The sequence below is a fragment of the Peromyscus californicus genome, unplaced genomic scaffold (genome assembly GCF_007827085.1).
Source record: "Peromyscus californicus insignis strain IS unplaced genomic scaffold, ASM782708v3 Scaffold_8__1_contigs__length_139910024, whole genome shotgun sequence".
In the NCBI taxonomy this organism is placed as follows: domain Eukaryota; kingdom Metazoa; phylum Chordata; class Mammalia; order Rodentia; family Cricetidae; genus Peromyscus; species Peromyscus californicus.
In genome coordinates this window covers 132,973,948-132,997,033 of record NW_026294606.1, presented here as the reverse complement: position 1 = coordinate 132,997,033, position 23,086 = coordinate 132,973,948, and the positions used below count along the sequence as shown (strand labels likewise).

General features: G+C 44.6%; 1 protein-coding gene across 3 annotated transcripts in view; it reads right to left on the bottom strand.

Annotated features, from left to right (window-relative positions):
- Positions 1–1,412: 1,412 nt before the first annotated feature.
- Positions 1,413–23,086, bottom strand: part of Mmaa (metabolism of cobalamin associated A) — a 32,186-nt gene continuing 10,512 nt past the window's right edge. The window contains exons 2-7 of one of the 3 annotated variants that reach the window (XM_052727496.1): positions 15,941–16,427; positions 13,982–14,104; positions 8,705–8,875; positions 5,115–5,200; positions 2,625–2,774; positions 1,413–1,721 (exon numbers count right to left, since the gene is read on the bottom strand). In XM_052727496.1, the coding sequence (XP_052583456.1) occupies positions 1,434–1,721; positions 2,625–2,774; positions 5,115–5,200; positions 8,705–8,875; positions 13,982–14,104; positions 15,941–16,379 (1,257 nt within the window). In that variant the 5' untranslated portion in view covers positions 16,380–16,427 and the 3' untranslated portion in view covers positions 1,413–1,433. Of the gene's footprint in view, positions 1,722–2,624; positions 2,775–5,114; positions 5,201–8,704; positions 8,876–13,981; positions 14,105–15,940; positions 16,428–23,086 lie in introns of those variants that run through there. The other 2 variants (XM_052727497.1, XM_052727498.1) reach the window with 2 other exon arrangements.

Below are 23,086 nucleotides of genomic sequence, written 5' to 3'. Positions count from 1 at the left end.
GTCACAAGCCACGTGGCAACGTATAGATTTATAGAAATGGGTTAATTTAAGATATAAGAACTAGATAGCAAGAAGCCTGCCATGGCCATACAGTTTATAAGTAATATAAGTCTCTGTGCGTTTACTTGGGTCTGAGTGGCTGCGGGCCCCAGCGGGACTGGAGAAAACTCCAGCTACACACACAGGAGCCAGATACCATACTGTATGCCCACAATCCCATCCTCAGGACCCACAAAGCTGGACACTGTACTGTGTGTCCATAATCCTATTCTCAGGACACACAAAGCTGGACACTGTGCTGTGTACCCATAATCCCATCCTCATGACCCACAAAGCTGGACACCGTGCTGTGCGCACATAATCTGGAAAGCTGCAGATAGGGGGGAAGCCTAGGACTTGATGCTCAAATAATTGCTGAGTTCAGAGGCATTTTCTTTTTTTTTTTTTTGGTTTTTCGAGACAGGGTTTCTCTGTGTAGCTTTGCGCCTTTCCTGGATCTCGCGCTGTAGACCAGGCTGGCCTCGAACTCACAGAGATCCGCCTGCCTCTGCCTCCCGAGTGCTGGGATTAAAGGCGTGCGCCACCACCGCCCGGCCAGAGGCATTTTCTAAAAAAAAAAAAAAAAAAAAAGCGGATAAACTAGGCACAGTGGTGCACACCTTTAACCCAGCATCAGGAGACAGAGGCAGGCGGATCTCTCTGAGTTCAAGGCCAGCCTGGTCTACAGAATGAGTCCCAGGACAGCCAGGACTACATAGTAAGACCCTGTCTTAAAGAAAAAAAAAGTGGACAGCAATAGAACACATTCAAACGTACTGAAAGATGACCTGTTGCCCCCACATGCATGATACAAAGGGTGTGTTCGCATGCACACGCGTGCACACATGCATGCATACATAAGTAGATCAATGTGAAGTAAACTGGACAGGAAAAAGGAGTACAAACATTTTACAATCTTCAAACTCAGTAACCCTGACTTGTCCTAACTCTTGAGTCTCTTGGGAACTGTGGGCCACCTTTGTAGCTGTGTTTCCTTTCTGCCTGTCATGGAGAAGCAGCCTTCCAAGTCCAGCCAAGTGGACTTTAAACATTGGTTCCCATCACTGATTCTGTTTTGTTAGAGTATACATGGCCACTTCAGAAATCTTTAGACTAGTCTGGTACACTAAATGCCAATCATGACTTTCGCTTCTAAGACGCCTCAGCTTCCTCCACTTTTGACTCTTAAGAAGAAACTACTCTGCCAGAGCATAAGAAAAGGAGGAAGTGGGACCAGTCCCACACAGTATGGTTTTAAAACCACTACCCATGTCTAACCGTGCCACACAAGTCAGCTGGGGTGGGACAAAAGTGTCACAATATAAACACACAGGTGACATTGGGATATGAAGTACTCTGGAAACTCTATAAAATGATTGTACAGGATAAGTTTATTAGTGTTCGTTTTTAAAAGCTTTCAACAGTAAGTCTGCTGCTAGTCCTGGGGAGAGGGCCGCGCTGAGAACCTTCCTCTCCATCAGCGGAATCTGTTCTCGGGTGCTCGGATGGGTCTTGAAAAGGTGTAAGATGTTTTCCTGAATGAGATTCCACATCCAGACTTTCTGCTGCTTCTGTCTCTTGGTGGTCAGCTCCCCACTGGCCAGCATTACGTCCTGAAATTCTCTCATTGCATCCCACACTTCACTGATGCCCTCTCCAGTTCTGGCGGAAATGCGAAGGACCTATGGAGAAGGCAGAACCAGAACTGTTATTTCATGGGAAGTCTGCTATTTGCAAATGAACTCTTCGTTTATGGAAACAAATGACCATGCACTGGCGCACACTGCAGCATGGGCCTCAGGTTACTAACAGCACAACAGAAATAAGCTGCTGACTTAAGGCCAAATTCTTTAGCCCAGAAATGTATTTTAAATTAGGATGGCTGAGATAGATGGTCATGGGAATCCCAGACAACTTGTGAGTGTCATAGGATGAACAGAGACAATGGTAGGGAGGGCTCCCTGAGGTCTGAGTGCCACAGATGAAGCTAAGCTGAGGAAGAGCTCCACTCCTGGGCCAGTCAGTGCAAGGCTGAGCACCCAGCACCTCCATGGACAAGATGGCGTCACCCCACACAGAAGTCCCCAGAGAAGCCAGCAGTAAGAAAGCCTGCTGCTCTCATGATGACTACTGTTTATTCCTTACTAATAGGGCAAGCATCCTCCTGCAGACAAACTGCCAGCCAATGCAACTGCAGTTTCCTACACTGCTGTTCTTCACTTTCTTAACTCACCGAAAATAATGGGAATGCAAGCATCACATCATAAGCCTCTGCTCTGCTACCCAAGTCCTAGTGGAGAACATCAAACCATGAAGTGCTCTATAACCTTAAGGGCTTTCTTTTAGGATGGCTTCCTATCGCTCTCAAATGGTTTACAGCAAGTGATGAGCAGCCTCATCTCTTACCTCACCGTGTGGTTGAAAGATTATATTTAAGCTCAACTACAAACTCTGGCTCTCAGAGTTTTCAAAGTGTAGTCTTTACATTCAAGCAAAGACTGTTCAGATGTCCAGCCTGAGACCCATGTCCTCTGTCCTACGGTACACAGTCCACTCAGTGAAAACAGAGAAGAACACATGCCAACCTTCGGTCTCCAGACTTCTGAGCGCCTGCGCAGCAACTTGAGTGCACTCACGTACTCTGCCTGGATCCTGCAGGCTGGCACAACCAAGTCTCCATCAGATTTAGTTATAACGACCAGATCTGCCATCTCAATTATACCCCTTTTGATGCCCTAAAGAGAATAGAAGAACCACACTAATCAGAAATATTCCATTTACTCTCACCTAGAGTGAGAAAAGAATGATCAGTAGATGCTCTTGGAATTACTGAAGTCATCTGTAACATCCCTCCCAAATTTAGAGACTAACTTGGTGAAATATATCCAGACTTTGAGTAAATAGATGATCAAGGAAAATTTGATGGAGTGGCAGGAGGCAGCTCACATCATCTCACTGAGACAAAGTTAGCCCCACCTCAGCTCACTGCAAGAAGTAAGGATGAGAACCTATGGTAAATTATAAGCTAGTCATGTAGCCCGAGTACAAGGAAGGGAAATTATTTGACCAGTTGCCTACAAAATAAGTAAGGCAAGTAGAGAGATTAAACAAAGGTGACCGTGACATGTGACCACTGCCTAGATTGGATGAGCAAAGCATGATTGTCTCCAGTTGAGCCAGGGGACACAAAAGAGTGTGGGGCTTATTCTTACTTACAAATGTCCAGCCTTAGCTTGGCTTGTTTCTTGCTAGCTTTCCTTAACTTAAATTATCCCGTCTACCTTTTGCCTCTGAGCTTTTTCCATTCTCTTCTGTAAATCTTGTTCTTACTCCATGGCTTGCTAGATAGCTGTGTGGCTGGCCCCTGACATCCTCCTCTGTAGCTAGAGTTTTCCTGCCTGGCCCACAGTCAGGACAAATCTCTCTTACCTGCCAGTCCCACAGCCGCTCAAACCCGACCAAGTAAACACAGAGACTTATATTGGTTTCAAACTGTATGGCCGTGGCAGGCTTCTTGCTAACTGTTCTTACAGCTTAAATTAATCCATTTCCATTAATCTATACCTTGCCACATGGCTCGTGGCTTACCGGCATCTTCACATGCTGTTTGTCATCGTGGCGGCTGGCAGTGTCTCTCTGACTCAGCCTTCCACTTCCCAGCTTTATTCTCCTCCTTGTCCCGCCTACACTTCCTGCCTAGCCAATGGCCAATCAGTGTTTTATTTATTGACTAATCAGCAACACATTTGACATACAGACCATCCACAGCACTCCTCCTTTTCTGGCTCCTTCTTTCTTTTCCTCCTCCCAGATTTCTCCTCCTATTTATTTTTTCTGCCTGCCAGCCCTGACTATGCTGTCTCCTGCCTTGCTATTGGCTGTTCAGTTCTTTATTAGACCATCAGGTATTTTAGACAGGCCCAGTAACACAGCTTCACAGAGTTAAACAAATGCAACATAAATAGAAGTAACACTCCTTAAAATAATATTCCACAACAGGTCTCTTACTGGTTTGGTTCATGATGTGCCCAAAGAATGATGAATCTCAGTAAGGAGTGCCTCAGGCTCTACCCACTTCCCAATGTAAGTCCCACAAAAGACCACTAAACAGCATGATGGTCCCCTCTCTTAGGACCACCCCTCCCATTTCAGAGGCCTTATTTTTTCCTTGATAAAATCAACTTTCACTTGCTTGCCTCTCTTCCAGTCCTTATTCTTCATCAACATTAGACAATTAACTCCAAAGTCACTCGCTTGGGGTCACTCTGGTGACTGCTGATCACCTAACACCTTAGTCCCCTGGGTTAAATCCACCAGAAGAAAATCTTTCACACAATCATGGGTGTGTATGTTTCCTCCCCACATACAAAGTCCTACCCTTGCACAAGGAAACTCCATACCCCCATACTAACTTCTATGTGTGGATGTGTCCCAGTCAATGCCACACACACACACACACACACACACACACACACACACACACACACAGAGCTTCATGTGTGTCTCTTCTTCACTGGGGTACCTTTGTCATAAACCTACTCTTACAGGACTTTCCTGAATTTTGTGAGTTATTCTAATGGATTATGGAACCTGAGAGGAAGTGGAACCTTCAGCTTTGTAGGCAGTGGTTCAGTGGTACAGGTGGCCTGGCAGAGCTGGTATGTGTGAAATCTGCACCAACTCCAGCTGGCTAATGATGGACTGACAGGAGAGTGCTGTACTGGTGGACAGTATGTAAGCTACCAATGATATCGCACCCATCACTGCTGAGCCAAGTGTTCTACAACAGCCGCCATACTGTGGTCTCTGGGCCGAAGCCTTCCATTTATTCCAGTCACTTGCATGTTGTACAGGGAAGAGTAAGTTGTGTGAGTAGCTCAAAGTCATACCATTTAACTTAGGTTGAGAAAAAAAAACACACACACCGAGAGAATCTGCCTGTGGCTCATGTACTTCAGCCTAGAGGACAATGTTTTTTCCTACACTACCTTCAACCTAACTCACAACAATACTACGCTTCACATTTGTACTTTCAGAGATACCTACCAGGAGGGCTGGGGCACCCAGATCATTACCTGCAGCTCATCCCCTCCCGCTGGTGGCAGCAACAGAACAAACATGTCAACCATATCAGCGACAGCGAACTCTGACTGGCCCACACCTGCAATTTCAAATCATGGCTTTATTTAAAACATTCAGCTGTAACATTTCTGCCATCAATTCCATTCCACTTCTGCTCATTTCCATTCCACTTCATTCCACTCCTCATCTTCATGGCCACATATTAACCCTTTAAAGTCCTGTTGCAAGTGCACATGCATAGAGCCAGCAGCGTCTACTCAGACAGCAAGCATGCTGATGCAGGTGTTTCTTCCTCTGCATGGAAAGTCCTGGATGTCATCGCAGGGGCCTCATGCTTGGTGCATTATCCAACCCTAACTACTTCCCAAAGGCCCCACCTCCAAACGCTGCTAGCATGAGTTTGGATTAATGTGTCAACACATCTTTTCTTTTCTCACTAGACCAATATTTTGGATGAAGACCTTACAGCACAGGCTTTCAACCTGTGGGTTGTGACCCCTTTGGAGGTCAAATGACCCTTTCACAAGAGTCGCCTAAGACCATTGGAAAACACAGCTATTTATATTATGATTCATAACAGTAACAAAGTTATAGTTATGAAATAGCAACGAACTAATTTTATGGTTGGGGGTCACCGCATGAGGAACTGTATTAAAGGGTTACAGCGTTGCAAAGGTTGAGAACTATTGTCTTATAGACTTCCATTCTCTCCTACCCTTAAAGCTTTCTCTGGGCTTCTCTTTCATCAGAAAGTGGCCTGAAAACTGTGACTCTAGTCTTAAACCATGTCTGCGAAGATTTTCATCTCCTTTGCCTTTTCGTTTTTCTTCCCACTCTGCAAAGCCCCAATTCTCTTCTCTTTAAACATGCTTGGAGAGGCCTCTCGATTGCAGCCAAGTACCACCGAAGGGTCTCATAAAAGCCATCCCCCCTGGGGGCTGGAGAGAGCTCAGTGGTTAAGAGCACTTGATGCTTTTGCAGAGGGCCTGGCTTGGATCTTTACACCAGCAAGTGACTCACAACTCCACTTCCAAAGGATCCAAGGCCCTCTTCTAGCCTCTGTGGGCACCAGGAACACATGTGGTGACAGACATACATACAGACAAAACTTACACACATCTCCTAAATGTGTTCAGTCAGTTTCCTTCTTTTGTTTTCACTGTGTCAAACAAAGGAAGCACTTCCCAGCTCCTCCCGTTCCCACTCTGTGGACAGATGTCAACACAGCCTCAGCTAGGCCACCCATGCTGCAGTTCTGATGTGGGCAGCATGGCTCACGAGGACCTCCATCCCACCCACTTTCCTGAGCCCCACTCCTCCTTGAAACCAAAAAGGAACAAACATCTCACAGCTTCCTCAACCATCACCGTATTTCTCTCTTTCTCTTTATGGTCAAATTTCTGGAGAACCTTAACTGATGCTCATTGTCTGTTTTGATCTGCATCCCTAGCTTGAACACCTGCAAACTCTTCCTCTCTGTGGTACAGAGACTTCTATCTATTCATTTCCTTTCCTCCCTAGAGTGCCAGTGTACCAGGTCAAGGCCCACATTTCAAGGTCCCTTTCAGTCAGGTCAAGGTCAGCAGATGGGGCTTCCAGGTGAGCTCTTTGAAGAAGGATGGTCAGCTGGGTGTCCTCTTTATGTTCTCCATTCTATTTCCTATTCCCTCTCCTTCCTTCTATCTGGAACCAAGGTGGGGCAGTCAGCACTCCATCAGTCATGAGCAACCTTGAGGATGGAAACTAAGTGAGAAGGACAGAGAGAGAGACGCCAGCAGCATCCTGAGGGACTGAAGGTGTAGAACTACACTTTCTCTGAACCACCGGCCCCAGGCTTTGAAGACAGCCACCCCCCTTTTACCCGGAGTCACTGTCACCCTGAGTAACACAGGGGGCTTTTATATTGCCCTCTCCTCTCCTTCTCCTGCTATCATCCAGGCAGCTCTTCCTCCACTCAAACTTGAACGGTGGACTTCCCAAGGCCGGTGGACTTCCCAAGGCCGGTGGACTTCCCAAGGCCGGTGGACTTCCCAAGGCCGGTGGACTTCCCAAGGCCGGTGGACTTCCCAAGGCCGGTGGACTTCCCAAGGCCGGTGCTGACTACTTAGGGACTAAATTAGGCCTATCTTCCCCTCAGGTCCTACGTTGAAAACCCAGCCCTCAGTGTGACTGCAGGCGGAGATGGAGCACTAACCAGTGGGACTGGTGCCCCGTGGGCAGAGGAGACACCAAGGTGCACGTGCCTGGGAAGTGCCCATGTGAGGGCACAGCAAGGCAGCCACCTGCAAACGGGGGGGGGGGGGGGGGGGGGAGTGCAGAAAGCCACCTGATGGTGCCTTGACCTCAGTTCCAGCTTCCACACCTGGGGTGACACCGAGGGTCTAAGCCGCCCAGCCCTGTTTATGACAGTAATCCTAACAAACAATGTGGCTAGTTTCCATTTTTATTCCCTATTTTCTTTTTAACCCAAACCACATTTACAACTTCGTACAAAGCTATGAGCCATGCTGATAAGCGTGAGGTCTGTATTTCCTGCCCAGTCTTCCTAAAACCATGTCACCTTGGACATTCGCACGTCATAGTAACGTACTGATAGTTGGACTCACAGTACTCTGCCTTCACCCTTGTCCATGGTGCTCTCTGCTGCTCCAACCCCCCTGCCTTCATCTCTTACATTTAATCAACAATAAAGTCCAGCCCACTCGCTGCCAATGCTTTTGCTCCATCTCCTCTTCCCCAGCCCTGCTTACCTGAAGGAGAGCCTGCATCCCCTTTCTCTGATCGACACCATGGTCTAACTACTTCCCACCTCCATTCTGAACCTTGACCATTCCTCATTCTGCTGTACGGTTCCCTCCAAACACACGTGTGGCTTCGCACTCCCTTCAGAGAAAGGAAACTCTTCGGCAGGGCACACAAGCAAACCTGACCCTGGCCACTGCTCTGGGCTCCTCTCTTTGCCCTCAGGGTTGTAAGTGGCCTGAGCAAGCTGCACTTCTCTGAATGAGCCATGCTGTCTCTGTGTCTGTGCAACACCCTTTACCCCGCCATTAACATCCACTTTCCCTCCTCCAGGCAGTCTTCACTGACTCCCCCAAACACTGGTTTGGGTTGTGTCACACACATTCACCACAAAGTAAACCAAAAGAGCATTTCCCCACAAGAATGCAGACGCCTGGAGTTGTCCTTCTGATGTTTCACTCCACACATTTTGTGCTAATGATGAACTAGCCAGCCTCAGAGTCCCGAGGTCCCAGCTGCCCACACTTCCGTAGTGAATACTGTGGACATAAGTGTGCTTACGCAGTGCTGTGATTTGTTTCCAAATGTCCTTCTAGTTCTTACTAACCCCGCACACAGAAAGCTGCTATGCAGACATGTGGGTCACTATCATCTTTCATAGGGAAGGCTCTTGTGGGTGGGGAGCACAGCCCATATACTCACATTGCCCTTCGGGCAATAGCTTGTGTTTAATTACACTTCATATCTGCTGAATGAACTAAGTGAAATCGGTTGTTATTATCTTTAAATAGCATTCATTATAATGGTATATTATTTTTATGAAAGAGAATATCACACTTACCTACAGTTTCAATAAGAATGATGTCATATCCCCCTCCTTCACACAACAGAATAGCTTCATTTGTGGTCCTTGTCACACCTCCTAAAGTCCCACTGGTAGGAGATGGCCTGATGTATGCATTCCTATCTCTTGATAGCTCAGTCATCCGGGTTTTATCACCTAAGAGGGATCCTAAAACACATAATTACATTTCACAATCATGGAAGAGTTGTAAGAACTAATTACCAATCATCCAACTGCAAGAGGACATGAGCTACGACAGTTCTTTCCAATATTTCACTGTTACCAAGTTCTCCTCCAACTCACAGTGGTGTAACCGTTGGATCATTCCAAGCTCCTGAAAACCAACAAGGGCTCCCCAAACTCACTAGAGGTTCAAATCTAAACCACGCTCCCTAGGCACCAACCCTACCTTATCTTCCTGGACCAATGTCAGCCTCCTAGGACCAAGCCAACCCTCTGGCCCAGCAGTGTGGTCTCTTCACAGCCATCAACATTGGTGTGTCTGCCTCTTTGCTGGTGTCCTACCAGGGCATCTACTGTGTCCTCTTGTCACTCATTTACAAGTGGTCAAATCAGGGTCCTGCTCTATTGCCCCTGGCCACTTCATTTTGTGGTGTTATTATCTTCCTGAACCCCTCCTCTCCTCATTAATGGGACAACAAGTCATGGTGAGGCTCACAGGAGATTGTGTAGCAATGGAACGTGTGCTTCAGAACCCGCTAACAAAAGCAGACCCTATCTATCTTCCATACACTGAAGACCTGTTTCTTTCAGATAGTCTTTCTAGAACTTTTTCATGACGTGTCTTTTGCTGTAGATCTCTACAGTACACAGTAACTGCTCTGCAATCTTCTGGTACCTTGGAGGACATAAGAAAACTTCAGTGACCCTCTCCTTTTTCTTATTACCAAGAACAGCCTCCACTCCCCATTCCCTCATTTGTACAAATGACATTCTATCAGCCTAATGCGAGTACTATGAAATATGTATCGAAGCTACCTTTAGTCCCAGTCTGCTCTTTCTAAATACCTTCCCTGCAGTTAGAAAATGTAGAGTCTACAGTAAATACTGGAAAGTACGGTGAAAAGATAGAAAAGTATTCCTATAAGACATCTTGAGGTTCCATAGCTATTTGTCTTATCTCCTTCACATGACAGTTTTCTAAGCAGGGTCAATTCTCCGCCCTATAGGAAATCTGCCGTATCTAGAGACATCTCAATTGTCACAAACAGGGGCAGGATGCTATTGGCCCCACTGGATAAAGGGTGGAGTTCTGCTAAGCAGACCTCCATTCATAGTACGGCCGCCACATACAACGGATTGCCACCAGTTCCACCAAACGGTACCAGTGCCAAGGCTGCGAAAATGTGCCACAGTTATAGCATAAGTTCCTTGTCTATGAACCTCATCCTAAAGCTACTGTACACTGAACGCTAAACAAAGTGGTTACAGGAGGTACTCAAAATACAGAAGGAATGGATTGAATTAATTGTAGTATTTGAGCAAACATCAGTATTTGAAAATTCTGAAAGAATTAAGGCCCTGGAACCACTATTACCTTTTCCTACTTCCTTTTTTCTTAAATTAAAATATATTTATTTTTACTATTTTTTGTTTGTTTGTTTTTTTTTCGAGACAGGGTTTCTCTGTGTAGCTTTGAGCCTCTTCTGGAACTTACTTGGTAGCCCAGGCTGGCCTCGAACTCACAGAGATCCGCCTGGCTCTGCCTCCCGAGTGCTGGGATTAAAGGCGTGCGCCACCACCGCCCGGCTATTTTTACTATTTTTAATTAGGTGTCTATGTGTGCATTCTACATGTAAGTATGTGTGCATGAGTGCAGGTGTCCTTGGAGCCTGGAGGCACTGGCCTCATATTCCCCCAGAACTAGAGTTACAGGTGGTTGTGAGCCAGCCGCCAGGTGGGTGCTGGGAACTGAACTCGGGTCCTCTGCAAGAGTAGCCAGTGCTCTCAACCACTGCGCCATCTCTCCAGCCCGCTAATTTCTTTCTGCCATCTAATTACATACGAGGAGTGGGGATTTTCTCACCTGTATGTTCAGCTCTACCACAGCAGACAGTAAAGACTGAGAAGGTCCTGAAAAGTATACCTTTCGTTTACTGCTCCATGTTAGAGCCTTTTCACAGGCAGATTCTAGAGCACATGCCTCCCATATGCCTCAACTACCTCATTCCGTGCACACAGAACTTCTTCCTCAAGTACTTTTCCACCTGAACTCACCCGTGTGGAAGTGCAGTCTATCCTCAGAGCTACAGCATATTACGCTATGGAGCCCACCACACTGAACAGCACTGTGAAGTTACTCTTTCATAGAGCTGCTCTTGCCAGTGAACCCAACAGTTAGCTGTAGACCCAGGGTGACCTGTCTCAAGGCCATCACAGGAAGGCTTAAGAGTCTAAAGCAGAAGGGCAGACAAAGGAATTAATGCTCTTTAACTTTAATTTAGTGCTATTTTCCAATTATATTTATATTACATAGACCAGGAATTCATATTTATAATATTCTATTTACCTGCATTTATTTTTTCTTTTGGATTACACACACTTTTTTAAAACCCTAAGACTAGGATCCTTCCCTTTCAGTTTGAGAAAGGTGAGGAACCACAGCTTAGTCAGGAAACGAGTTTGACCCTCAGAACTCTGTAAGAAAATCGGGCCTGGTGGCACACGCTTGTTATCCAGCACTGGGAAGGCAGAGACAGGTGGATTACTAGAACTTACTGACCAGTCAACATACCCTTCTTGGTGGGTTCCAAGAGAGTGAGAGATTTTGTCTCAAAAAAACAGCTCCCAAGGACTGACAGCCGAGGCTGCCCCTGCCCTTCACACACATATCTACACACACACGCACGCACACATACACACACACACACACACACACACACACACACACACACACAGAGAGAGAAAATGGGGGTTAGGAGACACAGAGCTATGTGCTTAATCACAGGATATCACATCAGTTCTGTTATTAATTCCTATTTCAAGCTATTGTTTTCTTTTTCTATGGCAAATACTCTAGATCATTAAGGTGGAAAGGAAATGGCCTTCTCTCTTGAATGAAAATGAGGATTATTTGTGAAAGCCTTTCATTAACACACTTCACGTATTTTCATTTAGCAAAGTTCAAAAACAGTAAATAAGCTAGACAACAAGTTGACATGGAGTTAATCTTGGAACTTGAGTATAATTTCATTTACAGTTAAACTTTCTATTATAGCGAACCAAATCCTTTGAAGCCTCTGATCCACACTTCTCAGTAAAAGGTAATAAGAACTGTTATCTACTTCTCTACTGACCAAAGGTCTTTCAAATATTACTTTCTGCAGAACACCACGGCATACAAACCAAACACTCCCATTAAGTACCCAGTGTTTACTCTTCAGAGCTCCACACAGTGTGGCTGCCTGTGCTGCCTGTCTCCCTCCTAAGACATAAAGCTGGGCAAGGCCAAGAACATCACGTCATAGCCACCCTGCAGCATGGTCCCTGCTGTGCTGGTGCCTCACCTAGAGAAGGCACTCCCATGCCCACTCAGTGAGTAACTGTAATTTGAGCAGCTTAATCCACAAAGAGAGAAGCGGGGGGGATGTTTCCTGAGTATTTATAGGAAAGGCTTTATATGGTTTCTTTAAATGGTCCTTAGGGAGCTAAGTTTATATTCATTTTATCTCTGATGAGCTGCAAATTAAATGTTGAGTGATTGCACGACCTCACATCAGCAAGTAATTGCCCAACACTGCAGTGCACAGTGTGCTCTGTGGACTGCTGCAGGAAGACAGCAGCACATTACACGGGCCTTCGAGCGTCTTCTGCTTCTGGGCATAGAACAGACAGGTGACAAGCTATAAACAATTATACGTTTTGTTCCCTCAAGTTTAATTGAAGAGATGCTACAATACTATGAAGATGAAACTGAGAAGTAAGGCCCACTGGAGAAACAGATTGTGAGAAGGGCTGGCCCTAGGCATGATCACAAAAGGGCTGAGATGTGTGTGTCCTTTGATCAGCCTTAACTTCTGGCCCCTCTGACCCTACTTGAGCTACCCACCAGCTGACCTGCTCTGTGGATTCAGGACTTCCTCACTAACTCCCAGAGTTTTCACCGGTGTTACAGCTTAGACCAGAAAGGCATCCTGGCAGTCAGGAGCCAAGGAATACCACAAAGTCACACCACACAACAAACCTCACACAAGAGATTTATTAGGAGGGAAAAACCCAGAAGGGTGGCTGCCTCTGCTCTAGAGAGCTGAACAGAAGACAGAGTTATACAGGGCTTCAGGGTCAGGGGAGCTTTCGAGTGGCCTGGGATTGGAGGGATTATGGCCTGATTTTGGGGCAAGATTAGGGATTGGTGGGATTTTTTTTTTCTGTAGGGTGGGGCCTGGTCACTGGGTGGGAGAGCAAGGAACAGCCTTTAAAGCCATTAGGGCTGTTAGAGAAGTCTGTGGGTCGGTCCTAGCCATTGGAGCTCCTCAGGTTGGGGAGGGGTCAGGTCTGGCAACCAAAGTAGTCTAGGGGTGGAGCCTGGCCGCTGGAGGTCTCCAGGGGTGGGGCCTTTTTTTTTTTTTTTTAAAAAAAAAAAAAAAAAACAGAGAAAGCCATCTCTGCCTTCTGAGTTGGCATGATTAGCCAACATCACCTCACTCTGCAGAACAGGAATGGTTCCTTTCATGAGGTCAAACTCAGATGGCAGTTAGAGGTCACTTGTTGTTGGTTGTTTTTTCTTTTGGGGGCCGGCCATCCAGCTCCCAGATAAATCACACACAGAGGCTTATTCTTAATTATGAATGTCTGGCCTTAGCTTGGCTTGCATCTAGCTAGTTTTCCTTAACTTAAATTAACCCATCTGTCTTTTGCCTCTGGGCTTTTACCATTCTCTTACTTCTGTAAATCTTACTCTTACTCCATAGCTTGCTGTGTAGCTGGGTGGCTGGATGGCTGACCTCTGATGTCCTCCTCCTTCTCTGGTTACTCCTTTCTTCTCCCAGATTTCTCCTTCTATCTATTCTTTCTGCCTGCTAGCCCCACCTATCCTTTCTCCTGACACACTATTGGTTGTTCAGGTCTTTATTAGACCATCAGGTGTTTTAGACAGGCACAGTAACACAGCTTCACAGAGTTAAACAAATACAACATAAACAAAAGTCACACACCTTAACATAATATTGTACAACAGTCACCTAACTGCCGATTCCCACTAACCTGTAGCAGAGCCCCATCAGCTGTGCAGGTAAAAATGTTAGCCATACTCACCACCACTGGTACAAGAAGACGGGTCCACTGCTAGCACAGACAATCTGTGCCCTCTCTCAGTCAGCATTTTTCCAAAATATTCTATAAAGGTTGATTTCCCTGCACCAGGGGGCCCAGACAATCCTATAGTGAAATAATGAAATCAGCACCATGACTAGTTTTGATAAATAAAACATTAATTTACCTTCTGTTTCCTCTAATTTATGAAAATCATCATTGACATATTTTAACACGCCTTAAAGCAGTCAGTGGAAAATGCATCTCTTTATCTAATTCCCAAGTAACAGTGAGACAGAAGAAAACACTTCCAAGGTCCATGTTTATAAAGTCCGCTTTCATCAATGACCAAGTGTCTTCCCCTTCCCTGTAGTGCAGGTCTTTAGGGACACACACTTCACTGCTTGTGTTTCAGTGTGTAGACCTTGTACACCTGCCACCTTCTCATCACAGTGGGTAATTATTCCACCCGCCCTACTTCTACTTCAGCCCACTGGAAAAACAATCCATGACTCCGAAACTGCTAGCAATTGAGAAAGTGATTTTCTGTACATTTTTCTGTTGTCTCACTCATAACTAAGAAAATATCCAATAAAGGGAAATCTGAAAAAAAAATCCTGATGTTCAGAAAGGCAGGGAAGGCCCTACATGGAAATTCAGTCAAGCATGGCAGGTAAGGGGTAAACCCTGAGCTGTCAGTGGGGGCTCACCCAAGTGCTGTGGTCTGTACAGTGCCACTCAAGCCCTCCGAGTGCCTCAGCACCCTCCTCAGGCCAGCAGCTGCTGCAATAGCACAGTCTTTGCAGGTTGGTTTAAGGTTTAAATGAGATAATGTTTAATAATGGTGTGTGACATACACTGCAGGCATGAGAGGCACACCATTCAATGCAGAACATTAAACATGGCATTCAACAATCTTCAGGAGTACAGACAGGGTATGGCAGGCTTAGGTCCTTACTATAGCTCATGGCAGCTTTCTGTCTTGAGCACCTTTACAGGGGCTGAATAAATTCATGTTGCTTTAATTTACGATGATGATAAAATGACTGAAGACTGGAGTGTCTCAGGACTAAGATCAGGTAGAACACCCAGGAGGCCCTGAGAAGGTGTGTGTGACTTGCTAAGCAAACACTAAGACTTTTCTCTCTTCAAGGGTTCTCTAAGGTCTACTGTAAGTAGACACTTTGTCATGCTTGGTGCTCTCTTTGGGGGTGTGCTAGTCTGTCTACAACACATAAAGACTATCAAGACCAGTGTGGGACTCTCATTTTGAGGAAGAAATGTGAAATGGAGGGACAGGTACAAAGACTGGTTGGAGACCTATGTGTGAAACTGTCTTTGAAACATTCATATCCATTCCTGATCTCGTCTTTCAAATCATGGCACAGAGATGGCTGGAAGGTTAGAGCCACCCCTAGAAGCTCAATGAAAAGTATCTCAGTGCAGTGAGAGGCTAGAGTCCTAGGACATGCCTGGAACCCCAGCATTCCAGAGGCTGAGGCAGGAGGATGGCTTAGAAGTCACCCTGTGAGACACAGCAAGACTAAAGAAAAGGAAAGAAGAAAAGGTGGGACTTGTGTTCAAGAGAGAAAACAAAACACCAAGGAAACAGAATTTCCAACTCTGAAAGGTAGGGCAGGAAAACAGGAGAACTCACTCCAGATGAGCATCTGAGGACTGCCAGGAGCAGCACACTGCTAACAACTCATTCTGGGTGCACTTCTGTTCTGGAATCCACCACAAGAGTCTTGCCACAACAGAATTCTTACTGACTACACAGGCTTGCTTCAAATGGTCATGGTAATTTTACCATATATGAAGATTAATACTTGTAAAACACATCATTTAATTTTATCCAAATGTTCAAGGAAAGAAGTCTCCATCTGACCTCACAGAAGGTGGATGTATTTTAGAAGAGTTTAGAAAACCATTTTCACTGAGCAACAGAAAAAGAAAACCGACCTACTCGAAACGTGAGGGGCTTCCCCTGGTTGAGCCGTTCCTGCTCTCGGTGGTGGGCCAGGACCCTCTGAAGAAGCACCTGAGCCAGCTCCTTCTTCCTCGCATGAGTCGATTCCACAAGAGTTATGGCCTCCGCTAAGCAAGCTCTTTGCCCGCGGACTAAACCCGTATAAAGTTTATCCACAAATCTTTGTTCTTTATCAGAAAGTCCTTCTGTGTGGTCCTTCGAGGTTGTCTGGGCACATAACGCTCTCCTTAGGCCTCCAGACAGCAGCACCCACTTAGTATACTGGTGTCCAGGGGGTGTGGCTGCAGGTGCACTTGGGGTTCGGGATGCAGGATGCCGACCTGAGTGAAGGATGCAGTGGAGCCGTGGGGAAGGCACTCTAAGGCTGTTTAGGAGATGCTGGTAAGGATGCAGTAGCGTGGGAAGACTCATTTTGTTTGTAACTGGCTACTTTCTGACTTAATGTGATTTATAAACTCCCTAGAAAGAAGAAAATATATTTTTGAGTCCAACAGATAATTAAAACACTGAAGTAGTAAAACTGAGACTGTTTATCCTGCATTCTAAGACATGAATAATCAGGGTTCCCGATAATTTATGTGATAACTAATCTTGGGTGTCAGCTTGACTACATCTGGAATCAATTAAAACCCAAGCTGCTGGGCATGCCTGTAAGAAATTTTCTTAATCAGGTTATTTGAAGCAGGAAGGCCCACCCTAAATCTGGGCCACACTTCCTGGTGGCAGCCCACAGAGTCAGAAAAAAGCAAGCTTTCCTTTCTGCCTGCTTGCCCTCACTTTCACTGGCCAGTTCATCTACCCCGCTGCTGAACTATACTATACTTCACCAGTATCAGCCAACTTCCTCCAGGTTTAGACAGACCAAAGGTCAGCAGCTCTCCAGGAATCCTGCAGGACTCCAGCTCCAGACTGGGACAGTGAGCTCCAGGCTGGGGACTGAGAAAGCCAGAAAGCGGCACTCCTCCATGGTCTCTGCTCCATTTCAGGATACTGGCTTGAGTTCTACCCTAACTTCCCTTGATGATGGATTGTAACCTGTGAGCCAAATAAACCTTTTCCTTGACAAGTTGCTTTAGATCATGGTGTTTATCCCTGCAACAGAAAACTAACTAGGACACTACAACTTAGGAGAGGCTGCCTTCCTTGGCCAGTTAGAATAACCCAGAATAATTCAGAATAACCCCAAACATGAAACTACTTTATTGTAAAATACAATCTACATTAACATTGCCCTGTGAACAAAACCAACACAAGGCGTTTGTAAGAGTGCTCCATAAGTCTAGCACTCTGTGGTCCATCTCGGGAATCCACAACACAAAGAACTGAGTTCCAGGAGTTCCTACCTCTAAATACCTGCTATGGCATACATATGAGTGTGCGCACACACATAATAATAATAATGATAAATAAATGTAAAAATGTTTACAAAATCTCATTTGAGTAGCTATCTTCTGTCATTTTCTTTCTTGCATTCATCTTAATGATTTCTTCAGGTCAACATACCCGATTCTGAGGCGTGCACAAAAGATCTGCTCAGAAGATTCCCTCTGCTGCTGGCCTCCTATTCATTCTCTACATAAGGAGTGTGATTAGGAGTGCAGCACTTGAGCATGCACATACTCAAAGAGACACCCTGAATAATCTGGCATAAGTACACAATCAACAACAATAAGCCTTAATGTGAAGTAAATAGCGTAGGCCGTGTAGCAACCAGACCAGTGTATCTCAAAGATGGTCAGAAGCACCTGGTGCCTCTTAAGAATGCCTCTTCCCAGATCCACGCCAGCCTCTGAAGGTGAGCACGCTATGGTTTGAACCACCACAGAACTAGGGAAGAGCCTTTCCAGCTTTACTGATATTATTAACACAACTTCCCACTATATTAAAGAAAGTTGACATGTGTGTTGAGTCAGAATGGGACAAAAGTTATGAGCCATGGCCACTCACTTTTGCTGTCATGACTTTGGGTAGGCCACCTAACTGTTCTGTTTTCAACTTCCTCTGGAGTGAAAAGACTAGGTCAGAGCAGGGTAGTTGTAAGGATGAAATGACTTGGCTCCTGTGAGAAGCCTGGAGTGGTCGGTCAGCATCAGTCTTTGCCATCATCATGTCAATTTGTAAACACTGTAATGCTAGGCCACACCCCCACTTCCCGGGTCAGCTAGAATCTGTAGGTAGACATCACCTGCCCAGTTGAGTTTATGGTTCTTTGTGCATGCTGGTTTTCCTAGACCTTGCAGCACATTGAGTTACTCTATTGCTCCAAGGTCCTTTCTCTAAATAGTACTTCGAGGCCAATGAACATGAAACAGTTAGTAATAAACATTCTACTAGGCAAAAAGAAGAAATGGGTTAAGGTTTTTAATTGGTAAAATTAGCTGCTCTGATTTTCCAAGGCCACAATATTTTTCTCTATTCTGAGGAAGGTGGTGATGGCTTTTTTCAGTTGTCAACTTGACTACATCTGGAATTAACTAAAACCCAAATGACTGAGCACACCTGGGAGGGATTTTTTTTCTTAATTAAATCATTTGAAATAGGAAGATAAACATTTAATCCAGATCTTTTGAGGTGGGAAGACCCACCTCTAATCTAGGTCATACCTCCTCTGGCAGCCTGTGTAAGGACGTGGAAGAAGGAAGCGCTCTCCTTCTTTGCCAGGTTGCTTTAACCTCCCTGGCAAGTCCATTCCTTAACTGGCATTAGAGCCTACTTCTTCAGGATTCCAGTGTGTCCTGAAAACCAGCTGAGTGGTCCAGCCTTGTGCACTGAACAACTATTGGATGCTTGGACCACAGCCTGTAAGCCATTCTAATAAGTCATATATATGATATATATATTCATTCTATTTGTTCTATAAGTTCTATTACTCTACAGAATCATGACTAATACAAAGGTACTATAACTTCTGTTTAAATAAAATTAGTCTTATTCTAAAAGGACAATTTATTTTTGAGATCATAATATATGATTTCCCCCTTCCCTTTCCTCACTTCAAATCCCCCCATACACCCCATCCTTGCTTTTTTTCAAATCCATCATATATATATATATATATATATATATATATATATATACACACACACACACATACACACACACACACGCACGCACGCACGCACGCACGCATGTACATTCCTAAATATAACCTATTCAGTCTGTATTGTTACTTGCATGCACATTTTGAGGGCTGACCGTTTCCTCCACTCTCAGCACTCCTTAGGTGCCTGTAGTTCTCTGTGTGTTGTAAGGCCTGTGGACTTCCCCTGCCCACTGCAGCATGTCTATTGTTGTTGTCTTTGTTTAGCACGTGTTTAGGCAGTCAAGCTGGTGAGACTTCATGTGTGTAACTTCTGACTTTTCTAGGAGACACAGTCTCACAGCAAATATCCTAATAAAAGGACAAGTTTTTTTAATGTGTAAAAAATATTAAGTATCCATCACTACCCTTCACATCCTTAAAACAACAACAACAACAAAAATATAGGGGCTAGAAAGATGACCAATGGTTAAGAGCACATACTGCTCATACAAAGGATCCAACTTTGGTTCCTAACCGCCATATCAGGTAGCTCACTAATACTGCAATTCCAGCTACAAGGGATCTGATGCCCTCTTCTGGCCTCGGTGGACACCTGCACTCACTTGCACATACCCATACAACATGTAATTAAAAAATAAATATTTTAGGGCTGGAGAGATGGCTCAATGGCTAAGAGCACTGGCTGTGACAGAATCCGCCAGCTCTGATTGGACCAAAAGGTGTAGGCCAGCAAGAAAGTCTCCTGCATCCCCACCAACACCCCTCATCGGACCAAACCCTGCAGTCTACAAGACCCACTCCTTGCCCTAAACCCACCTGTCCTGCTGGGACCTCAGCAGTTCCCTGAGACACAGAATCTGCCAGTTCCAATTGAACCAAGAGGTGAATGTCTCCTCTCCTAGCCTGAGAGTCCTGTCTCTAGGCCCCAGGCCCCAGAGGCACTACCCCTTTCCCCTGCCCATCACTGCCCTAGGTGCAGGCCAGCAGGGAAGACTCCTGTTGGCAGGCATCCCCACCAACACCCCCCATTGGACCTGACCCTGCAATCTACAAGACCCACTCCCTGTCCCAAACCCACCTGTCCCCTTGTGACCTCAGAGGCTCCCTGAGACACAGAATCCACCAACCCTGATTGGACCAAGAGCTCCGATTGGACCAAGAGTGGCTCCTGGAGACACAGACACAGCCAGCACAGAGTGGTCCAAGAGCAGCTCCCTCAGACACAGACACCTCTTGTACCTATTAGAGGAAGAGATGGGTAGATGCCAGTGCAAAAATATGTACAACAACATAATGAGCAATATGGCACCACCAGAACCTAGTGGTTCTACAACAGCAAGACCTGATCATCACAACGTAAAAGTAACAGAAAAAAGCAACCTTAAAAATACCTTTATGAAGATGATAGAGGCCTTTAAAGATGAAATGAAACATTCCCTTAAAGAAAATGAGGAAAAGACAAACAAAAAAATTGGAAGAAGTCAATAAATCCCTTAAAGAAAGTAAAAAAAAAGCAATTAAACAGGTGAAGGAAACAGTTCAAGACCTGAAAATTGAAATAGAAACAATGAAGAAGACATAAATAGAGGGAATGCTGGAAATGGAAAAATCTGAGTAAATGAACAGGAACTACAGATGCAAGCATAACCAACAGAATACAAGAGATGGAAGAGAGAATCTCTGGCATGGAGGATACAATAGAGGGAATAGATTTGTCATTCAAAGAAAATACTAAAGCCAAAAAAATCCTAACACAAAGCATCCAGGTTCTGGGACACCACGAAAAGACCAAACCTAAGAATAATAGGGATAGAAGAAGGAGAAGAATACCAACTTAAATGCACAGAAAACATATTCAACAAAATCACAGAAGAAAAATTTCCCAAGATAAAGAAGGAAATACCTATGGAGATACAAGAAGTTTATAGAACACCAAATAGACTAGACTCCCCCAAAAAAGTCCCCTCGCCACACAACAATCAAACCACTAAACATACTGAATAAAGAAAGAATATTAAGAGCAGCAAAGGAAAAAGGCCAAGTGACTTATAAAGGCAAACCCATCAGAATAACACCTGACTTCTCAATGTAGATTCTGAAAGCCAGAAGGTCCCAGACAGACATAATGCAGACACTAAGAGACCATGGATGCCAGCTCAGACTATTATACACAGCAAAACTTTCAATGACCATAGACAGAGGCATAACACATTCCAAGACAAAACTAGATTTAAACAATACCTATCCACAAATCCAGCCCTACAGAAAGCACTAGAAGGAAAACTCCAACCTAAGGAAGTTAGATGCACCCACGAAAACACAGGCAATCGATAACCCCACCACAGCAAATCCCAAAGAAGGGAAATACACATACTATCACCAAAAGATAACAGGAATTAACTGGTCATTAATATCCATCAATATCAATGATCTAACTCACCTATAAAAAGACACAAGCTAACAGAATGGATACAAAAACAATGTGGTGGTATTGTGTTCCCCAAAATATTGTGTACCCTAATAAACTTATCTGGGGTCAGAGACAGAACAGCCACTAGATACAAAGGCTAGAAAATGGTGGCACTCACACCTTTAATCCTAGCACTCCAGAGATAGAAATCTCTCTGGATCTCTGTGAGTTCAAGGCCACATTGGAAACGGCCAGGCATGGTGACACATGCCTTTAATCCCAGGGAGTGGTGGTAGAAAGCAGAAAGGTATATAAGGCGTGAGGACCAGGAACTAGAAGTATTTGTCTGGTTAAGCTTTCAGGCTTCTAGCAGCACAGTTCAGCTGAGAGCCATTCGGATATGAGGACACAGAGGCTTCCACTCTGAGGAAACAAGACCAGCTGAGAAGTTGGCCAGGTGAGGTTAGCTGTGGCCTGTTCTGTATCTCTGATCTTCCAGCTTCACCCCAATACCTGGCTTATAGGTTTGATTTTATTAATAAGAATTTTTAAGATTCATGCTACAAAGATCCATCCTTCTGCTGCATACAAGCAACACACCTCAACTTCAAAGACAGACACTACCTCAGAGTAAAAGACTGGGAAAAGGCTTTCTAATCAAGTGGACTTAAGAAGCAAACTGGTGTAGCTATCCTAATATCTAATAAAATAGACTTCAAACTAAAATCAATCAAAAGAGATTGGGAAGGACATTACATATTCATCACAGGAAAAATCCACCAAGATGAAGTTTCAATTCTAAACATTTATGCCCCAAATACAAGGGCACTCACATATGTAAAAGAAACATTACTAAAGCTTAAATCACACATCAAACCCCACACACTAGTAGTGGGAGACTTCAACACCCTACTCTCACCAATAGACAGGTTTGCCAGACAGAAATAAGAGAAATAAGGGATCTAACATGTTATGACTCAAATGGACTTAATAGATATCTACAGAATATTCCACCCTAACACAAAAGAATATACCTTCTCACTACCCCATGGAACCTTCTCTAAAATCGACCACATACTTGGTCACAAAGCAAATCTCATTAGATAAAAAAAAAAAAATTGGAATAGCCTCCTGTATTTTATTGGACCATCATGCCTTAAAGTTAGATTTCAACAACAAAAATTACAGAAAGCCTACAATCTCATGGAACTGAATAATGCTCAACTGAATCACCAATGGTTCAAGAAGAAATAAAGAAAGAAATTAAAGACTTCCTAGAATTCAATGAAAATGAATGTACAACATACCCAAACTTATGGGACACTATGAAAGCAGTGCTAAAAGGAAGATGCATAGCACTAAATACCCACATAAAGAAGTTAGAGAAGCCAGGTGGTGGTGGCACATGCCTTTAATCCCAGCACTCGGGAAGCAGAGCCAGGCGGATCTCTGTGAGTTCGAGGCCAAAACAAAACAACCCCAAAAAACAAAAAACCAAAACAAAACAAAAAAAGGAGTTAGAGAAATCTCACACTAGTAATTTAACAGCACACCTGAAAGCTCTAGAACAAAAAGAAGCAAACTCACCCAGGAGGAATAGATGCCAGGAAATAATCAAATTGAGGGCTGAAATCAATAAAATAGAAACAAAGAGAACAATACAAA